The sequence below is a fragment of the Maniola hyperantus genome, chromosome 7, assembly GCF_902806685.2.
Source record: "Maniola hyperantus chromosome 7, iAphHyp1.2, whole genome shotgun sequence".
Taxonomy (NCBI): Eukaryota; Metazoa; Arthropoda; class Insecta; order Lepidoptera; family Nymphalidae; genus Maniola; species Maniola hyperantus.
Genome location: NC_048542.1, coordinates 16,327,911 through 16,352,949, shown reverse-complemented (window position 1 = coordinate 16,352,949; position 25,039 = coordinate 16,327,911). Strand labels below are relative to the sequence as shown.

General features: G+C 37.5%; 1 protein-coding gene and 2 non-coding genes across 4 annotated transcripts in view; 1 reads left to right on the top strand and 2 right to left on the bottom strand.

Moving 5' to 3' along the window:
- Positions 1 to 25,039, top strand: part of LOC117983715 (mucin-2) — a 45,874-nt gene that overhangs the window by 9,809 nt on the left and 11,026 nt on the right. The window contains exon 1 of one of the 2 annotated variants that reach the window (XM_069499941.1): positions 20,415 to 20,482. The exons of the other annotated variant lie outside the window; for it this stretch is intronic. Coding sequence (XP_069356042.1) covers positions 20,465 to 20,482 — 18 coding nt within the window. The 5' untranslated portion in view covers positions 20,415 to 20,464. Of the gene's footprint in view, positions 1 to 20,414; positions 20,483 to 25,039 lie in introns of those variants that run through there. 2 annotated transcript variants of the gene reach the window in all.
- TRNAE-CUC (transfer RNA glutamic acid (anticodon CUC)) lies at positions 13,078 to 13,149 on the bottom strand. Its single transcript has one exon. It is a non-coding gene; the product is annotated as a tRNA-Glu (tRNA).
- On the bottom strand, positions 14,279 to 14,352 carry TRNAN-GUU (transfer RNA asparagine (anticodon GUU)). Its single transcript has one exon. It is a non-coding gene; the product is annotated as a tRNA-Asn (tRNA).

Here is a 25,039-nt window from a genome sequence, read left to right as displayed (position 1 = left end):
CGCTGAAACAGGTCGAATCTGTATGATGCAACATGCAGCATGCGAAATGTACCACCCGCCCTCCCACTGCTAACCATGCAGGAAAAGCAGCCACTCGGCAAGCAATACGCACCACCACCACGCAGCACCACACAAATCCCAAAACACACTCGACGCACGTTTCGCCCCGACACCGCAGCATCCTCAGGAGATGTAGACCTTACAATGCACAATTGCAAAGTATAATGGAAATCACTTACGATAGTTTAAACGGTAAAGTAGACAACATTTGTAGTTTCATCATGATCAACCCATCATCGGCTTACTATAGTTCGCGACAGGTTGAGATGGCTATCGGGGTATAAGGCGGGGAGACACCTAGTACACCCGCACGTCACCCGCGCTTGCCCGCACGGGCGTGTGCGGGGAGTTTAGGTAAAACACGATACATTGCATTTCACTAAAAAATGTAAAGATTTGTTTTGTAATAATGCATACTCATATTTATTTAGAAATCTTTATTTTACACACTAAAATAGGTATTTGCAAAAAAAAATACAAAAGAAACTACACAAGAGGGTGCAAAGGCGGCCTTATTGGTAAAGCAATCTCTTTTGGTGATCGGATTTAATGACCAGAGCGCGGGATTGTGCACAAAAGTAAAACTAATTAGTATAGTACATTCTACAAAGATAATAAAATATACATTACACACATACACATTGTATTATATACATGCAGAAATATAATGTTATATAAATATGCACATATATGCATATTTATATAATAATAAACGCGTATGCAAAGTATTAGCTTAAATTTTTGGATGAAATAAGGTAAGCAAATCTTTTTAATTCTATTTCTAAAAAAAAAAATAATTAGAACTGTGCATTTTTTTAATAATTAATCCTTTCGAATTTTGAAAGTTTGGTCTCAAACTATTCAGAATTACACAACAATATTATAATTGAGGAGCTTATAGTGAACAAAACGGTATAATTACACGAATGAAACTATAATTGCAACGTTTTGATTGAAATCACGAACTTTGGACTCAATTTTAGCGCAGTTTTAAGCCGCTTTGCTTGAAAGTGAGTTCAATATTGTATTTAGTGATCGAAATCATGAATTTATGCTCACTTTCAGTATACGTAGTTTTAGGCCGTTTTACAGCTAAACATATTACATAGTTTTAACCTAAATCTAGAAATTTCATTAAGCCAGCGAAGCTTTCACAAAAAAATTATAAATAAGTACTAGTTCCTACTTATCCCGATCGGGTAGATATAATTATATTTAACTTTGGCCCACATACAATAGTCATAGGCAGGTAAGGTTTTGGTTGAAAGTGAATTCAGATTTGTATTTAGTGGGCCAAAAGTATTTTATTTGTGGTTATACCGTTTTCACCTCCTCAATCATTGAAAAGTAGAATGATTGTTGCTTAATACGTTGTAGACTACAGCCCTCGTAAAACGTTATATCTTTTAATTACGAGTGGATGGGAGCTATAGTGTTTAGATTCGGTACTTCTGCATATTGAATAGGCTGTGTAATGGCATCTACAAATACATTCCCATTTAATTTTACAATTTAGATTGTATCATCGACGGTGAAAAGGAAAAGGTGACTGACTGATTGACTGACTGATCTATCAACGCACAGCTCAAACTCCTGGATGGATCTTGCTGAAATTTGACATGCAGATAGCTATTATGACGTATGCATCCGCTAAGAAAGAATTTTTGAAAATTCAACCGCTAAGGGGGTGAAAAAAGGGTTTGAAATTTGTTTAAAGTCGCGAGAATAAGCTAGTTACAAAATATTTTTAAAGTTCTGTACCTCAAAAGGAAAAGAGAATCATTAAAAATCTGAAAACCGTGAATTTGTGGTTACAACACACAAAAAAATTTAAATTGTGGTCATGAAATAATAATTAGTATTTTCAATTTTCAAAGTAAGATAATTATATCAAGTGAGGTATAACATGAAAGGTCTTCACCTGTGCATTCTAAAACAGATTTTTATATATTTTTATGCATCATAGTTTTTGAATTATCGTGCAAAATCTCCATAAAATACGACGAATGTAGTACGGAACCTTCGGTGCGCGAGTCTGACTCACACTTGGGCGGTTTTTTCTCTTTGTTTTACACTTACTTTCGCTGGGAACCGGATTGGTTTTCACCCGGTATTCGGTGATAGCCTTGAGCGATGGCAAGTTACGTAATCTATGATAATGAAATATCTTTTACTGCATCGAATATTCCGGATAAAAATGTAATTTGGAAATCGAAAATGAATATATAATATATATATATATATATATATATATAAATAGGCATCATTATTTTCAAGCGTGCTCCTACTTAGACCTCATCATTGCTTTTCTTAAGAGCATGATTATTGCCAAGCGCAAGTCTATCCTGCAATATAAAAAAACCGGCCAAGTGCGCGTCAGACTCGCGCACCGAGGGTCCTGTACCTGAGGTAGAGATACTCGAGTATTTTTTTCGACATTTTGCACGATAAATCAAAAACTATTATGCATAAAAATAAATAAAAATCTACCCTAAATCGGGAAGTTCCCCATTCTTTCTTCTCATACACACTTCTCAAGAGGTTCAGGGGGTTTTCTTGACAGACACGACGGAAAGATAGATAGACAAACAGACAGACGGACGGACAGCGGAGTCTTAGTAATAGGGTCCCATTTTACCCTTTGGGTACGGAACCCTAAAAATTATGATTAAGTACCTCACGCCGTAATCAATAAAGCGTATAATGTTTCGCCATCTTTAATCGCATCCTCTTGTTCTGCATGTTCTACGAGTAAGTGTAATATGTAACACCGGACGACAATCTAACTAATGATAGGTTGTCCTTCACTGTAAAGCTGTTATTATTAAGTAGTTATAAATGTTACTTGCTTAGCTTCACTTGATGCAGAATTTTACCAGTAGTTACATAACTTGTTACAACTAAAACTATAATATTCATTATGTTTTACTGCAAATGATACAGATTATTTACAGCTATAGATTGATTACTCCTCGCTTAAACGACGCTTCAAATTGTGTCTACGCTACACCTTACCAAGTTACCACAATTCGAAAGAACCTATACCTAAAGATATAAATAATAAAATCATGATTTACGACTATGATAACAATAAATAAGTATAAATTACGCACACAAGGGCAGACCTAAAACTCCATCGTCATCATCATCATGATCAACCCATCGTCGGCTTACTACTGAGCACGGGTCCTCTCTCAGAATGAGAAGGGTTGAGGCCATAGTCCACCACGCTGCGCTGGCCCATTGTGGACCGGTAGATTTCACTCACCTTAAAAAACATTATAGAGAACTCTCAAGTCATCGTCAAAGCAAGTAATATTTAATTGCTTAAAACGCACATAACTCCGAAAAGTCAGAGGTGCATGCACGGGTTCGAACCCCGACCTCCCAAATATAGGAGGCAAACGTTTTAACCACCCGGCTATCACCACTTTTATCATTCATACTAAAACGACATTTTACTCAAAGCTATAAATTGTATTTTTTTCATTTTTTTAAACAGGTGTACATTAGTATTTACATTTATGTTCAAATGGGTTCAAATTACCTAAAATAAATGACCATTATTATTATCATAACATACCTACTAAAAGTTTTGAAATTCAGGTACAGGTAAGGAAGTGAGGGACGAAAATCAGATATATTATTTGACAGGAAACATAATCAAATATGTTATACCAATTATTGTTATTAATTACGGACATCATGAGTCACAACTAATTCCGTGATCCAGTTCCATAACATGTTATACTTACATGCCTTATATGGAGAACATAATAACATAACCTGTACACACATGTACGCATTTACTAACCTAACCTGTTATACACTAATGTATTTTAATAGCGAGATTTGCTTACAACTAAATATAATAGACCTTTGAAGTATGGGACAGATATACTTATTAAATTACATATTTATAGCAAGTGACATATTTATAATGCGGAGGGAAGAAAGCAATGTCACTAGAAGAATGTTAAATATGCATGTGAAAGGGAAAAAAAGGAGAGGCTGACCAAGGAAAAGATGGATGGATTGCGTGAAAGAGGATATGCGTGTAAAAGGGGTGCATAATACGTTGACGGATAACAGAAGTGAGTGGAAGAAAAGTGTTGTGCCAACCCCACGTAGCGTGGGATAAGGTAAGGAAGAAGAAGAAGATTTATAGCAAAAGTCATCTTATTGACTGGGCAGCGAGTATTGATACAGTGAACAATGATAATAGAGCCTCAATAGCTCAACGGTTGAAGTGCGGACTGAATTCCGAAAGGTCAGCAGTTCAAACCCCACCCGTTCTAGTATCTATTTCTACCACAAGCTTTACTTTAGTTGAAGGGAAAATGGGAATATCAGCCATGATTCTTGTTTTCATGCACGTGCTATACCCAATTATTTAGTTGTAGACATCTATATCTATATATAAAAGGAAAAGGTGACTGACTGACTGACTGACTGACTGACTGATTGACTGACTGACTGATCTATGAACGCACAGCTCAAACTACTGGACCGATCGGGCTGAAATTCGGCATGCAGATAGCTATTATGACGTAGGCATCCGCTAAGAAAGGATTTTTGAAAATTCAACTCCTAAGGGGGTGAAATAGGGGTTTGAAATTTTGTAGTTCACGCGGACGAAGTCGCGAGCATAAGCTAGTTTTGTAATAAGTATTAATTTTTCATTGGAGACTGTTTAGGCTTAAGTATTTTATATAATATTTATGTAATTGTAACTGTTTGTTTCCATAAAATACAATTAAATTTAATTAAATGAAACATGGCTTAAAAAACAACTCTACATTATTTGAACATCTATAAAAGGAATCCAAGATCAGATATTATAGTTATTTACGTCTGCAATAGTAATTAAGATACCATTAAAATTTAATGTACTTACTTAGTTAAAGCTTTATGCAAAATAGAGGTAAAAATCAAAATATAAATATTGAACAAAAGACATAGTTACATTGAAATTTCAAGCTTTTGAACATTTGAGATATTCGGCGGAATATTTTTGTATTTTCCATGAATATATTTATTTTTAATGACAATATTATAATAATTACATCCTCTATAATCTATTTATTATTTTTAATTAATATAAAATTGTATAAATACTAGTAATGGTGGAGTCTACGCGTGATTCAGTGTAAAAGACTTCAACGCGCTCCGCTCAAGTTCCGAGTTTATTTCACATTTAGTTTAGTTTGATTAACTGTTTAATTTAGTGAGTTTTTAAGTTTAAAGGTAAAACTTTTTATGACTATTAATTTTAAGATTTGTCATATAAATCACATATTTGTGGTTTTATACTTTTGTAATGTAGCTATGTGCTTGAAACTTTTTATGACAGTACGCTTAGTACGAGATTTTATGTCTCAACAACGTTGATAGTATTCGAGCGTCGAAAACGTTCCGCATTATAGTAGGTACTTAGCCTTGGATAACTGCCTTGTTTTAAAGCTCAAGTTTGTCTACACATCTACAGCCAGCGCTCCAAGCGGAAACGTTGCGAAATTAAAATCAGTGGCATTGAATTTTTGACTTCAATTCAAGGCTCGTTTGGTCCATTTTACTTTAATGTTATTTTGTTTTTGTTCGATTCTCGAATTCTAGCAACGTTTGGTGAGACGTAAAAACTTATACTAAGCGTAGGTACTGTTTTGTTTTAGTGTATATACCTACAATACTATATTATGCTTACTACAAGCGTAGGTTGGTGGTAAGCAAAATGCCTAATCTCAAAATGTACTTAGTCATTACACCTACCTACGTTCCAATTTTATTGTGACCTTCAAGTAGAATTTATTCTATATAAGGCTCTATGCAATTACGTAGGTGCGCCTCTAAAGTTGTTTTTCTTCTACTTGTAGTCATTTTGAACTGGTTTTAGGATATTTTGTGCCATAGAAATAACAACGTCGTCCTGTTACTTTAAATAGCAGTCTTGAGATGCTATTTGGATAAGGGTAAATTTTATTTAAAACCACAAATATCTTCATTACCCGATATAGTTAAAATTTGAATCGGAAAATCCGTTCTAGATTGAATAAATTTGGCTGGAAATATACTAATTTGGTAATATGTATCCGATTTTAGCATCCGAAGATAGAATTCTAGGTTTTTGAACAAACTATGTATGTAAAAATATTTATTTAATAAATAGGATAACAGGTTTGAAACCTGTTATCCTATTTGTGCATTTGCTAGCTCTGAATTTGGTATTCATATTTTACAAGCTGATGCTCGCAACTTCTTCCACGTGGTTTGTAAAAACCCCGTGGGAGCTCTTTGATTTTCCGGGATAAAAAGAAGCCTTCCCCGAGATGTAAGCTAACTATGTACCCTTCAAAATCGGTTAAGCTGCTGGGCCGTGAACAGCTAGCAGACAGACAGACACACTTTGGCATTTATAATATTAGTATGGATGGGCCGTAGGTCCTTGAAAATTTAGATAAAGTGTTAAGTAAAGAAGTGTTAAGTAAAATTAAGATAAAGTGTAAAGTGTTAAGTTAGTAGATTTGACCTTTCATAATTGAGTTTGTGATTCACTCTGCATAAGCCACTCATCACCCTGACCCATGTATTTACTTGTATGCTATTGTACGCCCATTGTTTGATAACTGCCGTGGATTTAGACCATAACCTTCCATTGGAAAGGCACGAGCCCACGTGGGAGCAAGGTGAACCGCCTCTACACTCAATATTCTATACTTTGTAGTCTGTACGTATCTATAACATGTCTAGTAATGAATAAATCACTTGATTTTGTACAACATATAGGTATATTGAGTCCTACATAAATCTTAAATTTAAATCTAAATATATACTCGTATAAAATGAAAAGCTGACTGACTGACATGAGTGACTGATCTGTCAAAGCAAAGCTCAAGCTACTGTAGAGATCAGGCTGAAATTTGGCATGCAGATAGTTATTACGACATAAATATCCGTTAAGAAAGGATTTTTGAAAATTCAACCCCTGAGAGGGTAAAATAGGGGTTTGGAATTTGTGTAGTTCATGCGGACGAAGTCGCGGGCATCAGCTAGTTTAAATAATAATTAATTAACACCGATATAAATAATAATATTATGTTGCATGTAATATTATTCTTGCAAAATAAATGACTTAGCCCATACCCTTGGACCTCGGAAGCTGAAATTTCTCCCAAAAGTCCCGTTTGTAATGTAGACAAGGTAGATAATGCCAGATTTTTCAGTAAAATCTTGCTGCAAGTGTATTTCGTAATTTTTAAAGTGGCATTTTATTTTTATTACCTGGCAATCTTCATCAAAACTAAGTTTTAAAGTACCTAATTTAAATGATGTAATACATACTTAATATAATTATTATTATAATTAGTATCTCTCGTGGAAAGTAGGAACTCGGGAAGTAAGCGGTATAGTTTGCCGCGACGCAATAATTTTGCGATATACTTAATAACATGCGGTGAAAGCCGACACTGGCGATATCCCGAGACCTATTGTAATATAGACTTAATCTAGTTACTAGACTTTACGAAAAACAAACTTCAATGCACTTATCTGATACGAGAACACATTCTGATAAAAAAACCGACCAAGTGCGAGTCAGGCTCGCGCACCGAGGGTTCAGTACTACAGTCGTATTTTTTCGACATTTTGCACGATAATTCAAAAACTATGATGCATAAAAATAAATAAAAATCTGCAACTTCCTGTCCTGTCCTTTCATATGATACCCCACTTGATACAGTTGTCTTACTTTGAAAATTGAAAATACTAATTTTTAGTTCATGCCCTACCTACTCTACAAGATGTACCTATCTGCCAAATTTCATGAGTCTAAGTCAACGGGAAGTACCCTGTAGGTTTCTTGACGTACCGACACACAGACAGACAATCAAAAAAGTGATCCTATAAGGGTTCCGTTTTTACTTTTGAGGTACGGAACCCTAAAAACAGTCCAATCATCATGATCAAGCCATCGCCAGCTCACTACAGAACACGGGTCTCCTCTCACAGTGAGAAGGGTTTTGGCCATATTCTACCACGCTGGCCATGTGCGGATTGGTAGACTTCACACACCTTTGAGAACAATATGGAAAACTCTCAGGCATGCAGGTTTCCTCACGATGTTTTAGCCGTTAAAGCATGTGATATTTAATTACTTAAAACGCACATAACTCGGAAAAGTTAGAGGTGCGTGCCCGGGATCGAACCCCCGAGCTCCGATTAGAAGGCGGACGTCCTAACCACTAGGCTATCACAGCTTATAGTTAGGTATCTCAAATGTATGTTTTGGAGCAAATGAAGGGGATTGAGGCCGCCTCGCGTCACGGATGGCGTGCGTGGAGTCAGTGCATTACTCAACCGGCTCGTATACACGCAACAGGTGTCATGTGTTGGCGCAGTGCACCGACGCCGCCACTTCCTCGCGTAACATTTCAGTGCCCCCTTTCCAATCATTAATCTAATCAAATCAAAATATGTTTTATTCAATTAAACTGTTACAAGTACTTTTGTATCGTCAAATGCATCTACCACTGGTTCGTTCATCTAAATTAGTACTTGGCCGTTTCAAATTTCAAACAACAACCGTGTAAAAGTAAAACGGTACCGTTATAGGATCACTTTGTTGTCTATTTGTCTGTCTGTCTATCAAGAAACCTACAGGGTACTTCCCGTTGGCATAGAATCCTAAGATTCGGCAGATAGGTAGGTCTTATAGCAGACATTAGGGGAAAAATCTGAAAACCGTGAATTTGTGGTTATAGCCACGGGCAAAGCCTCTCACCAAACCAGGCTAGAGTCAATTTAGAAATTATTTAAACTCCTAAATTGCCCCACCCGAGAATCGAACTCGCGACCTCCCACTTCTAAGACCACATCGCTCACCACTGCGCCATGGAGGTCATCAAATCCAATACGTTGAAGATGCCATTTTAATGGTATACAATGAACCAAAAGCTTAATTTGCTATAATCCGCTGAAACAGTTCGAATCTGTATGGTGCAACATGCAGCATGCGAAATGCACCGCCCGCCCTCCCACTGCTAAACATGCAGGAAAAAGCATCCCCAGGCAAGCAATACGCACCACCACCACGCAGCACCACACAAATCCCAAAACACACTAATTGACGCACGTTTCGCCCCGACAACCGACCGAAGCTTTTGGTTCATTGTATATCATAGACTTCCGCAAAGTAACGCCTGCTTCTATACAACAAATAAAACCGGCCAAGTGCGAATCAGACTCGCGCACTGAGGGTTCCGTAGTACAATCGTATTTTATCGACATTTATTGCACGATAAATCAAAAAGTACTTACTAGATCTCGTTCAAACCAATTTTCGGTGGAAGTTTGTAAGGTAATGTACATCATATATTTTTTTTAGTTTTATCATTCTATTATTTTAGAAGTTACAGGGGGGGGGGACGCACATTTTACAAGTTTGGAAGTGTCTCTCGCGCAAACTATTCAGTTTAGAAAAAAATGATATTAGAAACCACAATGTCAATTTTGAAGATCTATTCATAGATACCCTACACGTATGGGTTTGATAAAAAAAAATTTTTGAGTTTCATTTCCAAGTATGGGGAACCCCAAAATTTATGGGTTTTTTATTTTTGTGTAAAAATCTTAATACGGTTCACAGAATACATCTACTTACCAAGTTTCAACAGTATAGCTCTTATAGTCTCGGAAAAAAGTGGCTGTGACATACGGACGGACAGACAGACGGACAGACAGACAGATATGACGAATCTATAAGGGTTCCATTCTTTGCCATTCGGCTACGGAGCCCTAAAAATGGTGGTACGAAATCTGCGTTCTTTTGACGAAATATGCGAAATATGGCATTTCGGAGGCGATAAATAATTTTTGGCAATAAATAATTTGTCGCTTTCTCTACGTTTCGCAACGCGAGCAACCCCGCGGGATGGAGCATGGCGAGCTGCGCAGGCGCGGACACTTTCACCTCTTTCGATCTGCGCCGTAATCTACGAGGTTAATGACCTTACACCACTGACCTCAACGTAAACAGACAGTATACGTGAAACAATCGCTGCATCTCGCGTGCTGCATGTTGCACCATACAGCTTTGATCTGTTTCCAGCAGATTATCAGTACCCTTATTATAAATGCGAAAGTGTGTTTGTTTGTTGGTTTGTCTTTCAATCACGTTGCAACGGTGCAACGGATTGGCGTCATTTTTTGCATGGGTATATATAAAGACCTGGAGAGTGACATGGCTACTTTTTATCCCGGAAAATCAAAGGGTTCCCACGGGGTTTATAAAAAACCAAATTCCACGCGGACGAAGTCGCGGGCATCAGCTTGTACCGAATGAAGCTTCTGGTATCATGGATTTCCGCAAAATGACGCCTGCTTCTTTACAACAATTGATCGAAGTCACCAAATGAAATGGGACAAGCGCGAGGGAAAGAAGAAGATGGCTTTCATTTAACAATAATTAAGTGGTTTCGATATCTTGATTAAGTAATGAATTGCTGCGACTTCGCACATGCTTTAAATTCTCATTTGCGGATAGTTGGCGAACGTGAGTTTACATTACAACGAAGTCGGAGAGTGACTGGTGGCTCAGCGGCGGTTTCTAAAAGAAAACTTATTTAAAACATTTTCTACTAATTATAAGTGTTACTTACTAAGTACGTAGCGAGTATGTTTAAATAAGTGCCATGTAATACTAAATGTGTTTGAACTGAAAGAGAAAATCATCATCATGATCAACCCATCGCCGCCGCGCCGGTGCCCGTGCTGATGCATGATGATCTCCTCTCAGATTGAGAAAGTTTTAGGGCTTTAGGCCAAAGTCCGCTGTGCTGGCCCAGTGCAGAGATTAGCAGATTTCTACACTTCGAGAGTATTATGGAGAACTCTCAGGCATTCAGAATTGTGTGATATTTAATTCCTTAAAATGCACATAGCTCCGAAAAGTTAAATATAATATAGCCTCCCAAATAGGAGACCGATAGGCTGCATCGCTTTTTTTAGCAAGTCGAGCAATTAGCCTTACAGTAACTTTGTGTTATTCTTATCTAAATACCTATATAAAAGGAAAAAGGGACTGACTGACTGACTGACTGACTGATCTATTAACGCACAGCTCAAAGTGGTTAAGCATTTTTTCTTGAATGTCCCAAAACTAACGATCAAAATATAGAAATCGTTATCACTAAAGAATGCAAGCAATAGTTCTACGAAGACGCAATTTAATTTTGTAAGAGCTCACCACAAAGTCCTAGATGTCTCTACATAATATAACATATTTGACCCAGAAAAGCCAGATGTTACAAGTAAATAAACGTGAAACATATTACAATACTGAAACAATGAAACAGTTCTAACCAAAAGCACATAACCATAGTAATTGGTTACAAAATGAAACAATCAACACAACCTTGAATGCGGCACCAATTGTAACAACTCTCACGCACGCCACGTAACAGTTTTCGTAAACCGTAAGCCCAATTAGTTGTTTACGAGTTTACATGATGCTGCACGTTACACGTACGAAAAATCAAAAAAAATCCGGTCAAGTCCGAGTCAGACTCGCACACGAAGAGTTCCGTATCATCGTACAAGAATTTTTTTGACATATTATATTATATTCTTATATAAGTTGTTATAGCGGCAATATAAATACACAATCTGTGAAAATATCAACTCGATTCGACTCGAACGATTTTTAAAAATACAACCCCTAAGGGGTGAAATAGGGATTTGAAATAGGGGTTTGAAATTTGCGTAGTCCACGCGGATATAGTCGCGAGCATAAGTTAGTTATTAATAAAAACAAATCCTATAAAAGTGGAATGGAAAATTGTGCAGTTGCCCAACAGTCGTAGACAACAGATTAGGTTTCAAATCCATTATGACTAAGTTATTGTGAAAGTAACTTCCCCAGGAAACGAGAAATATCTACGGAGAAACACATTTACATATCTAGGAAATCGATTGTCGGCTAAAAATTAAAATCAACATCATTGTTCATAGTATATGTATGTTGCGGTATGTTATATTATGTTTCTGTGCACTTGTCCGTCCGTCTGTCAGAGCCTTATAACTTCTAAATTAGAGGTTGAATTTTTCAAAACCCTTTCTTAGCGGATGTCTACGTCATAATAGGTATCTGCATACCCAGCAGCCAGACGTTAGATTTTTTACACCTTTGTTACGTCCTGTTATCTCCCAAAGGCACCATGATCCTTGTCGCTGTACGTTCCTCCTTGTGTTGGGGACAATACGCAGAGAAACTTTCAGCTTTTATAAAACAACGAAGGTCTAGCACTCGCTGGCTCTCTCTATAACAAGCAGGTACCTAAGTAGTAGTTACATAAGATCTATAAATAAAGTTCAGTACAATGATCTGTCAGTTGCGTAAACCATAAACTGTGACCCGTCGTGTGACGTCGCGTCGTCGAGCTAGGTCATTGCCAGGGTCAGACTTACTTGAGTACCTACTTGACCTTACTTACTCCAAGTTCTGGATTGGACTAGATTTACCATCATCATCATGATCAACCCATCGCCGGCTCACTACTGAGCACGGGTCTCCTCTTAGAATGAGAAGGGTTTGGCCATAGTCCACCACGCTGGCCATGTGCGGATTTGCAGAATTTACACACCTTTGAGAACATTATGGAGAACTCTCAGGTATGCAGATTTCCTCACGATGTTTTCCTTCACCGTTAAAGCAAGTGATATTTTTAATTACCTACTTTAAAACGCACATAACTTCGAAAAGTTAGAAGTTTGTGCTCGGGAATGAACCGGGGACCTCCCGTATAGGAGGCGGACGTCCTAACAGACGGACGGACGGACTAGATTAATCTAGAATTATTTTTAAATGACTTTGCTATTATCTAGTGAATGTTGAATGAGAAAAATAATTTAGGCTCAAAAACTTAGGCCATAGTCCACCACGCCGGTTAATTCCCTATTGGTTTTCCTTTAAATACTAGTAGGTACTTATTTGGATTAAATAAAAAAAACATAAAAAGAGAAAGTTTCCGATACCGGGAATCGAACCCGAGCCTCCTGGGTGAGAGCCAGGTATCCTAGCCACTAGACCATATCGGAGATAACAATCGTTTCGAAATTATGAAATGTTACTTAGTAAACATTTTTTTAATATCCGGTCGGTATAAAGTTTAAATTCTTTAGAAAAACCCTATAATTTAAACAGTAATTAGTCATCATCATCATCATCATCATCATCATGATCAACCAATCACCGGCTCACTACAGAGCACGGGTCTCCTCTCAGAGTGAGAAGGGTTTTGGCCATAGTCTACCACGCTGGCCATGTGCGGATTGGTAGACTTCACACACTTTTGAGAACATTATGGAGAACTCTCAGAGAGTTCTCCAGGTTTCCTCACGATGTTTTAGTAGATGGTATTAGGTAATGAAATTAAATTATATAATACGTACATTAGTGTTATATAATTTAATTTCATGCTTTCTTGTCTCAGTGTAGCCATATTATTATATTCTGTGGTGAAGCCAAAATAATTGAATGACATGCTCAGTGAGTAAGATAACAATCATCTAATTTCGCGAGAATGAACCTTGTATAGCACTTGTAGTTCCGGATTCCGGAAGATCTTTCTGGTTTCTCGCGAATTCTCTTAGGCCGTAAATACCTACCAACCAACCTTTAGAAGTAGATAGCAGATATTTTGTAGAGCACTGTCTCTGTCGTTGAGACCGAAGCAACGTCATATAAGTATGAGTGACAGAGACAACGCTCTACGAAGCCGAAATGTCATACTAAAGGCCGATGTACATTACTTTCTACGGTATGTATCTTCTTTCTATAAAAACTTAATAACTTCATCATGATCAACCCATCGTCTGAGTATGGGTACGAGTCGCCTCTCACTAAGAAAAGGTTTAGGCCATAGTCTGCCACGCTGACCATTGCGGATTGGCAGACTTCACACACTTTTGATATCGGTATGGAGAACTCTCAGGCATGCAGGTTTCCTCACGATGTTTTCCTTCACCAGAAACGCACATAATTCCGAAAAGTTAGAGATGCATGTCCAGGATCGAACGTCGTGAATAGTAGGCCGACACGACATCACCACTAGGCTATCAGGTACCGTTTTTTTTTAAATAAATACTTAGGAAAATAAAATTGGCTATTACACACCCAATTATGGAAAAATAGGATATAATTTAAGGTTTAACAATAAAAGATTAGCGCCCCCGGGTGGGCTCGAACCACCAACCTTTCGGTTAACAGCCGAACGCGCTAGCCAATTGCGCCACGGAGGCGACGACACTTGTGCTGATAAGTGACACCGTCTTATCTTTATATGTATAACTGGTATCATTGATCAATGACAAATTTTAAATAACGGATAGTAACAGATATTTGAATTATTAATAACTTTAACATGATGACATAATAATATTTTAAGAAGGTGAGATGAGATGCTGGGTTTAATTAATTTTGCACGCCATGCTTGACAGAATGTGTGATTACTCAATTTTTAAGACCTCATGTAAATAATATACTTACCATATGTGAGCAAAATAAATAAATGATTATGATTACTTACTAGATGATGCCCGCGACTTCGTCCGCGTGGATTTAGGTTTTCAAAAATCCCGTGGGAACTCTTTGATTTCCCGGGATAAAAAGTAGCCTATGTCCTTCCCCGGGATGCAAGCTATCTCTGTACCAAGTTTCATCAAAATCGGTTGAACGGATAGGCCGTGAAAGGCTAGCAGACAGACAGACAGACAGACACACTTTCGCATTTATAATAATATAGCTGATCCCCGCGGCTTCGCCCGCGTAGATTTAGGTTTTTAAAGATCCCGTATAGCCTATGTCACTCAGGAATAATGTAGCTTTCTACTGGTGAAAGAATTTTTAAAATCGGTTCAGTAGTTCTAAAGATTACCCCCTACAAACAAACTTAACGACATTACCTCTTTATATAATACAACGGGCCGTGCAGCAGAAATCGTAATATTTTAATTTCGCCATAACTTCAAAACCAAACGTCCAATTTTAATCATTCAAAGACCAAATATTATCTCCATAAACTGTTCTTAGTGATGAAATCATTTATTTTGATAAGGATTAATAGCATGAGTAAAATAAACGCGTTTAAATGTAGTCCAAAAAAAATTCAAGATTTTTAAATAAAAAAATGGTTGCTGTGCCTCACTCGACATAGATGGGTATAGTGTGTCGCGGACTTTTTTGTAGATATTTATAAGATCTACAATTAATTAGAACATTTTATGGTTCTATCTTTTATAGTTTAGGCAGCGTACGCAAAATAAGTAACTTTTCTGGTTGATTTTTTACACCTTGTGTCCGAAAAACCCAAATATCTTACGGAACCCTATTTTTTTCCAAAATAAAATATAGCCTATGTTACTCGTGGATAATGTAGCTTTCGAATGGTGAAAGAATTTTTAAAATCGGTCCAGTAGTTTTTGAGCCTATTCAGTACAAACAAACAAACAAAGTTTTCCTCTTTATAATATTAGTGTAGATTAGTATGGATTATGATTTTGATTATCACGCTAATATTGTAGGGGCAAAAGTTTATGTGTATGTTTGTTACTGCTCCACGCAAAAACTGCTGGACGGATTTGGCTAAAATTTGGAGTGAAGATAGATTATACCCTGGATTAGCCCATAGGCTTTTTATCCCATAAAAATCCATGGTTTACGTGAGATTACCCATTACTCATAGTGGTGTTGTAACGTCCCTAAACAGGCTAAAACTAGTTGACTAACTTTAGCATACACTATGAATGGAATGTTAACAAGATTCCGAGCGGAATGACGCCACGCCGCATGGTTGTCTGCTTGTCTGTTACGTCAGCGCATATCTCCGAAACGATCACTTTCTCTTTATCACCATAAGATCGCCCCAACAAGTGGTTAGTGGAATCAAGGTAACACTTTATCAATGTGGGTAGATAGTAGATACCTACCTTTTGGTGTCTTATGGTCTAAAGTTTTTTTTTTTTTTTTTTAAAGAATATTAGCCATGTTAAATGACTAATATTCCCCTTTCCTCTCCAACTAAGCGTCAAGCTTGTGCTAGGAGTAGGTACGACAATAGTGCAACGGGCGGGGTTTGAACCGTCGACCTTTCGGTTTTCAGTCCACTCCTTAACCCGTTGAGCTATTGAGGCTCTAAAGTTGGCATCATTACCATCGCAGATATTATACAAAGTGTTATAATAATGTCCGTAATGTCTCGGCAAACTGAGGATGAGGTTAGGACCGAATGTCCTACCATAGTCGAAAAATACCAAAAAATAATAATTTGGAAATCAGTCCAGAAACCTCGAAAAAATCGGTGAACATCATACATTAAAAAAAAATTGGGCCTCGTAGCGTGATACCACAGTTCACAGGCAGTTAGATGGAAGAGGGCTAACCTGGAAGGGAGGGGGTACCGGTAAATAAAGGTGTAAACTGTACATGTACAAACGTCAAAGTAGGTAGGTATAATGTCTTTTATATTTTCTTCGGAATAGTACTAGAAATGATGATCAATCTCTGCCAGACACTATGATTCAAACTTCATAGTCGCTGATCGTTCCTCCTTGTGTTGAGGACAATACGCAGATACTTAAACTTTCAGCTTTTATAAAATAACGATGGTCTGGCATCCGCTGGCTCTCAAAGCCAATGTCTTAAAATCATATCATTATAATGGGGCCACGTCAACCGAAGGCCAGCGGAGTCGTTAGACAAAGGTCAAGCGTGAACTGTGATCGATTATAAATTAGTTGATCGTGGGAAAGGGTGGAAACACTACCTAATAACATTTACTATAAAGGTCGTGATATTTAATTATTTGGAGCGATAATAATTAATATTTGGGATATTAACAATTTGTAACGGTATAGTAAATGGGCAGGCTTGATGATCTTTCCAAAGATTCAAAGATTCTTTATTTGCAGAAACATTTTACAATGAGATGTTATTACATAAAATTGTCCAGTAGAAATGTTTCGCCTTAAATATTAGGCATGCAAAACAATTAGTTAACCTAGTAAAACAATAACTATAAGTAATTTGACGCACGTTGTCTTTGTCTATGGTAAAATTCAAAATTTAAAAATGTCTAAGTTGAAAAAATCCATCGTTTTCTTATTGAAACCCTAATAATCTAATTCATACTAATCTGTATATATATATAAAAGGTGACTGACTGACTGACTGATCTGTCAACGCAGGGATCGGGCTGAAATTTGGCATGCAGATAGCTATTATGACATAGGCATCCGCTAAGAAAGGATTAATAATTCAAAATTCAACCCCTAAAGGGGTAAAGTGGGATTTGAAATTTGTGTAGTCCACGCGGACGAAGTCGCGAGCATAAGCTAGTATAGGTACTATATTAATATCTGTCCATTGACTTATATAGTCATTTAAATATCGATGTATCTGTCACATTTGTAAAGGCTGAAAAGTCGCGATAGTTTATCAATTTAACTCCGTGATACAGGAATATGCTAAATAATTGAAATTAACGAATACCTAGCGATCGGATCTTTACTAGAGAAATCGGAATAATTAATTACTTACGTTCTACGTCTTTCTGCAATTATGATAATTTTACTAAAATAAACTGTCAAGTTGTAATATTGATCAACAAACCGGTCGAGCTAATCTCAAATTATCATAATATCGAAAATATGTACAAAGACTTTCTTTGCATTAATGCATATGTCACTCAGGAATAATGAAGCTTTCTACCGCCGAAAGAATTTTCAAAATCGGTTCAGTCGTTCCAGAGATCACCGCCTACAAACAAACTTACAAACTTTACCTCTTTATACAGTACGCGCGGCGAGAGTTTGGCTTTGACCGTTATTGCGCAGAAATCAGAAATTGGGTATCAACGGGCAATTAGTGGGGTGCGGGGCGGGTGTGTAGGCGCACGCGGTGCTCTGATTGGCGCTCCACTGCTCCAGTCGTTCCCTGCCTCTGTTTGTACAATCACGTTCACAAGTGAATTGCTATTTTCGTTAATTGTTTATTATATAAGAATCTGAATAGCACTGCTGCTAAGACTTTTTTTTAATGTTAACTTTTGTATTTAATAATTATTTTAAGTTTTCTTTTGTTTGTATGTACCAATTTTACATGTATCTTGGAATAAATAATTTTATTAAAAAACAATTATTTAGAATTTTCATCGCTGTCTCTGTAAACTTTAAAAGGAAATAAACATTTTATATAAGTAAAATAACTATCAATAGTTTTAATAAATGAAGAAGTTTATCTATTTCGTATTATTTTCTAGCATTATTACCACTGTACATGAATTTTGACCCACTCAAATATCCAACCTGGTACATAAAAAAGGAAAAGTATTGTGTGCGTGACAGTACCCATGCGCAGTAATCCCCTCCACCCGAAGGTCAAAGCCAAACTCTCGCCGCGCGATCTGTAATATTAGTATAGAAGTATAGATGTACTTACTTAATATAAATAATCCAGAAATCTTCATGCATCATGACTTTATAGTTATAATTATGTAGATATAATAATATAACACAGAAACACAGAGTCAGAAAGTCCGAAACGAAAGTAAACGTCTATTTTCAAACGACCGCTTTGAGCCGCCCCGAACCAGTTTAAACCGGTTACGACTACTTTAGTAGGACTGTCCGGTCATTCTTCCTGTCATTTCACTTGTTTTTTACTCAAACTTGCCTTACCAAATAGTAAACCCCAACACCTGTGACTGCTACAATACTTATAATCTTTATTTCAATGTCTTAGAAGCCATTTTAGCCTGGCTTTACAGCGGTAAATACCTACCTGGTATGACAAGTATAGCGCTTATGACTTCTTCGGTAGATATCGTAATTTCTCACGTAAGTATACTTATACCGAGAGTTATCAGGATGACTATATACAGGATGTAACCAGAACGCTAGCAAAAACTTAGCGTTATTGTTTTAGGTACTACCTAAACACATTCCAATAGCAATAACCTAATTTTGTAGTTTTAGTGATTAAGTATTTTTCAAACCCGCAATGTATAGCACGCAAAACTCGGGTCAATGCCCCACCTACGACGCGGCATTGACTCCGAGTGGCCTACTTACGCAACGTTCGTTGACCTCTTGCAAAATATCGTAAACTTTTACAAAATTATAGGATTTTTTAAATATTTTTTTGTGGTATCATATCAGTAATCATCAGTACTATCACCTGTCTTTCTACACCCGGTATAAAAGCATAATGTTATGTATGTCGTTACGGTTGTTACCTAGCTATTTACTATGTGGTATCCGGAGAAATTGCTAAGGCGCAGCAAATCAAAGAGTTCCCACGGGATTTTTAAAAACCTAAATCCACGCGTACGAAGTCGCGGGCATCAGCTACTTAGTTTCTGTTTTCTGTTTCCTTTCACACGTAAAGAAAACTCAAGTAAAAAGTTTCCTTTTTCACGCAAAAAGCGCGTGTTTTGTGTGTCGGTGCGTGTTGTTCGACAAACCTAAACACTTAACCTAAACACACACTACTAACTTGTATCTGAATTAAAAAAAAAACTTATAAGTAGAAACGTTAATATCTTTTACTGAAACGGGTAGACTTATCTAACCAAAATCGAATATTATTTAACAGCAATTAATCAAATAATTAGTTTAATTGTACTATAAAGTACTTAATATCCTACATGTTCACTGACTCCAAACGAGTAGAGTTAGGGTACAAACGAATTACCGCGTTGTGTCTTGTGACGCGACTGAAAGCGTAAAACACTCATATTCACATTTTTATATAAACAGTATGTACATACAATACACAGTGTCCAGTGGCTCCTTGCGACTCTTTGATATCGCATTTCACTCTTCGATTTTGTCTACCTAAATGTTCTTTCTTTCAGTCATTTTAGCAGTGAAAACAAAGACGGTGATTGGAGATTTTATTAAAATTGAATACTGTGGCTAATTCCACTGTACACAATCTCTATCTAAATGTACTGTTATCCCTTTCATAAAGTCTCCTGCATTGTACTGTAGCATAGCATTATATTAAGACCTGTCAATTTCGTTTATATATACCAATACCACAAATTATAAAATATTAAAATGCCATTATTTTTCTTTCGTTTTGAGATTTTTGAGGGCCAATGAAATAAGTAGGTAAACCTATTAAGTAAGAATATAAATCCAGAACAAAAAAAAACGCTCCTTTACAACACCACAGCAATGTGTCTGCAGCTTTACACCAAACCCGGTGACCGCGTAGCTATTGCCGCAACGAGCGGGTAACGACCGAGTGCAGGTTCGATTCCGGTCAGTGCACTAATTGCGTTGTTTTTGTTTCAGGTACACGTTATTATGTATTGAGTGTAACACGCAAACGACTGCATTACCATCGGTAATGAAAGGAACACTTGAGGTATTATACTTGAACGATACTTTTAAGGTTCTGAGTTTATTTATTCAGATACAAGTTAGCCCCTTGGCTGCAATCAGACCAGCTGGGTGATTCGCTAACTCAGTGTCTAACAATGAATGATAGCCACAGAGGTTGGTTAGTTCTACATTGCTGCTTCATGGGGTGATATTAAAATATTCTTTCGTAGAAAACCTTCAACGGATTAAAAAACCGGCCAAGTGCGAGTCAGGCTCGCGCAATGAGGGTCCCGTACTACAGTCGTATATTTTCGACATTTTGCAGGATAATTCAAAAACTTATGATACATAAAAATAAATAAAAATCTGTTTTAGAATGCACAGGTGAAGACCTTTCATATGATACCCCACTTGATATAGTTAACTTACTTAGAAAATTGAAAATACAATTATTAGTTCATGACCACAATTTAATTTTTTTTGGTGTGAATTAACCCTAAATTCACGGTTTTCAGATTTTTCCCCAAATGTCAGCTGTAAGATCTACCTACCTGCCAAATTTCATGATTTTAGGTCAACGGGAAGTACCCTGTAGGTTTCTTGACAGACAGACAGACAGACAGACAGACAGACAACAAAGTGATCCTATCAGGGTTCCGTTTTTCCTTTTGAGGTACGGAACCCTAAAAATGAGCACGGTGCCTATCATTAAGTGTTAGACACTGAGTTAGCGAATCTCCCCGCTGGTGGCAAGTGATGATGCAGCCTAAGATGGAGCGCGCTTGTCTAGAAGATGTCTATTCACAATATTCAGATATTATTGTAACCGAGCGAAGTGGGGGGTCAGCTAGTTACTGATATACGAGTGTAATGACAGACAAACAGAAACACAATACTTCCTCAGCACGCATTGTGTACGCGACACCGGCCGGCACTACGAACAGACAAAACACACGGTCACACAATGCTACATTATGTTGATCAACTTTTATTGCGTTTTAGGGTTCCTTACCTCAAAATACAAAACGGAACCCTTATAGGTAGGATCATGTGCACTTCGTTGTCTGTCTGTCTGTCTGTCTGTCTGTCTGTCTGTCTGTCTGTCTGTCAAGAAACCTATACAGTACTTTCCGTTGACTTAAATCACGAAAATTAAAATTAAAATGTGTCCATGAAAAAATAATTAGTATGTTCGACTTTCAAAGTAAGATTACTATACCAAGTATATCATATGAAAGGGATTTACCTGTGCATTCCAAAACAGATTTTGATTTTTAGGGTTCCGTACCTCAAAAGGAAAAACGGAACCCTTATAGGATCACTTTGTTGTCTGTCTGTCAAGAAACCTACAGGGTACTTCCCGTTGACCTAGAATCATGAAATTTGGCAGGAAGGTAGATCTTATAGCTGACATTTGGGGAAAAATCTGAAAACCGTGAATTTAGGGTTAGATCACACAAAAAAAATTAAATTGTGGTCATGAACTAATAATTGTATTTTCAATTTTCTAAGTAAGTTAACTATATCAAGTGGGGTATCATATGAAAGGTCTTCACCTGTGCATTCTAAAACAGATTTTTATTTATTTTTATGTATCATAGTTTTTGATTTATCGTGCAAAATGTTATTGTATGCCTACACTTTCTGATTGTTAATTGCTGTATTTGCAATACAATGATGTAGTGGTGATAATTTATTACGTAAACTTAAAACTAAAGCTACTAGGGTTCCAAACGCGCCCAGGTCTGAGAAGGGCCCACAACAAACTTGCCCATTGCTCCTTCAGCTTCGCAACCCGCTGAGCTATGTCGGTCACTGTGGTTCTCCTACGGATCTATTCATACCTACATAGGTACTTACTAGGTCACAAGCATCAAACAGATGGTCATCTTTCACAACAGTAGGATAATAATGAAACTATTTTGTCCCCCTACTCGCCGCGCCATGCACCGCTGCGCAAGTTGGTCGCCTGCGCGCATTGCGTTGAGCGGAACCCATCACGATACTGACTTGCCATGTAGGTACTTACAACATATACATATGTTGTATACAAGCAGGCGTTACTTTACACAAGTCCGTGATATACAATAGGAACCAAAATACAGTACCCGTAGTATAAGATTTTACGTCTCACCAAACGTTGCTAGAATTCGAGAATCGAAACAAAATAACATCAAAGTAAAATGGACCTAAAGAGCCTTGAATTGAAGTCAAAAATTCAATGCCACTGATTTTAATTCGCAACGTTTCCGCTTGGAGCGCTGGCTGTAGATGTGTAGACAAACTTGAGCTTTAAAACAAGGCGTTTAAGATCCAGTTTACTATAACGCGGAAGTGTTTCGACTCTCGAATTCTAGCAACGTTTGGTGAGACGTAAAATCTTATACTACGGGTACAGGCGTCGAAAGTACAGGGCACAGTTGTCATCTGTACGGTCTGTGCCCAACAAACCTCTGTGATACTAATTTATTGCGAATATTACGAGTTAGTTTTCTGTTTTAAATTTAGTATTGAAGGTGTGTAAATGTAGAAGCCATTGCTGTGCTGTGTGCTCGGCTGTAACAGTTACTACAGTGTAACAGAAACTAGAAACCGATTTGGAGGAATAGGTTTAATAAACTGCCATACCTATTCTAAGATAGTCTGCTTCCATCTTAGACTGATCACCTACCACCAGGAGAGATCGCGTTAAGGATTAACTTGTAACGGATTAAAAATAAAAACCGGTCAAGTGCGAGTCGGATTCGCAGACGGAGAGTTCAGTACCGTAACATCGTACAAGGAGTAACATTTTTTTTTTAATTTACATGGCAGCTATTTTGAAATTTTTAGTATTTGTTGTAATAGCGGCAATAGAAATACACATTCTGTGAAAATTTCAACACTTTACCTATTACGTTTAACAAGATACAGCCCGCTGACAGACGGACGGACGAAACACGGACAGCGGAGTCTTAGTAATAGGGTCCCGTCGGCACCCTTCGGGTACGGAACCCTAAAATGTGTAACCTTACACCTATAACTTGCACCACAAACAAATAGTCAGGAGAGCAAGCAAGCGTGAAAATTCATCTTATCTACAACTCGCTGCTGGCACTAGGTATACCGTTGAGGCGGAAGACTTGTGCGGAAAATTGTCTCCGCCTTGCGGAATGCGGAAGCCGGCTCTCTCCTTGCGCCGTCCCTGTCGGTTATGTAACTACAGTACACGGCAGAAACTAATGTACATCGATCTTTAGATTTGTAGAGGGTTGTCTCTGTCGTTGAGACCGATAAAACGTCATATAGGTATGAGTGACAGAGACTACGCTCTACAAAGTCGAAATGTCATTCTAAAGGCTGTGTAAGGAATTTTATAAGAATTATTACCTCCTATGTCGATGGGCGTAACTTAACCGCCTGTCATACAAGTGGACCTTAGCATAGGTAAAACCTATGCTAACCTCATTACTCATTACCCATGCGAAGCAGGGCGAGCCAGCTATTCAGATGCCAACAACATGCGTGGTTTTGCATTTCCTGCTAATTTTACCAACATTATTTTTGAGTGAATTTAGCGATATGATATGTCAAGCAGTAGGTAGGTCCGTACCTTACCTAGCATAGTGGTCTCAGACTAAGAATCAAGGAGACTTGGCATCGAAATAATAATACCTTGATAGAGCAAGCTAGGTGTATAGAAAAGCTCTGAAGAGTGAAAAGGACAAAAACACAGTTTTTTGTCTTTGTCAGTTTAGCTTTTTTTTTGTTGGGCACGTTGTAGTTTGTGCCCAAAAAACCTCAGTGATAGTTAAATTTAGTATTGAAGCTGTTTAGAAGCCATATATGGTGTAGCTGTGTAAAAGTTGTAGCGAACGCAAATTATGAAACATAACCTTTCACACGTATAAGTATGATTTTTTTTGTTGTTTTGTCCCTTTCGGGTATACGCGTCTGACAAGTCTCTTGATTTTTAGTCTGAGATAGTGGTTAAGATGCGGCATTTTCTGTCATAGAGGTCGGGGTTTTGATGAATGATCTCGACCACGCATCTCTAACTTTTGGAGTTAGATAAATCACGTCATGCATTGCCAGATACTTATGCTATCTATAGAGCGCACTTTGACTTTGCTCAGACTTAAGATTGAGTTAAAACGAGACAGATTTATGTGAGCGATATAGCTCTGTCTCGTTATAACTCTGTCTTAAGTCTAAGCTAAGTCAGAGTGCGCTCTATAGATCTCACCCTTAGTATCGTGACAACCTCAAACTGTAACAATTTATTAAACTTTCAGCTTCTATAAAATAACGAAGATCTGGCGCGCGCTGGCATTTATAGACCATTATACTAAGTCCATGAATTAGATGCGTAGGTATGATAATTGCGGCACAGAAGCTCCCAGCATCCGAGCGCACCGCAAAGCCCGGGATAATAACGGATATTTTCCATACAGCTCCATCCGCCGGGGAAAGTGTTATAATTGCGTTTTCACCTTCGCAGGAAAAGCGCAGATTGCTCTGACTTGATACTTCACTGTGACTCTGTAGGTACAGCCTATGACGCCACTTGAGACGATTGGCTCCGACTTTCTCTTTTATACAATTCATCTGTTGATTGATT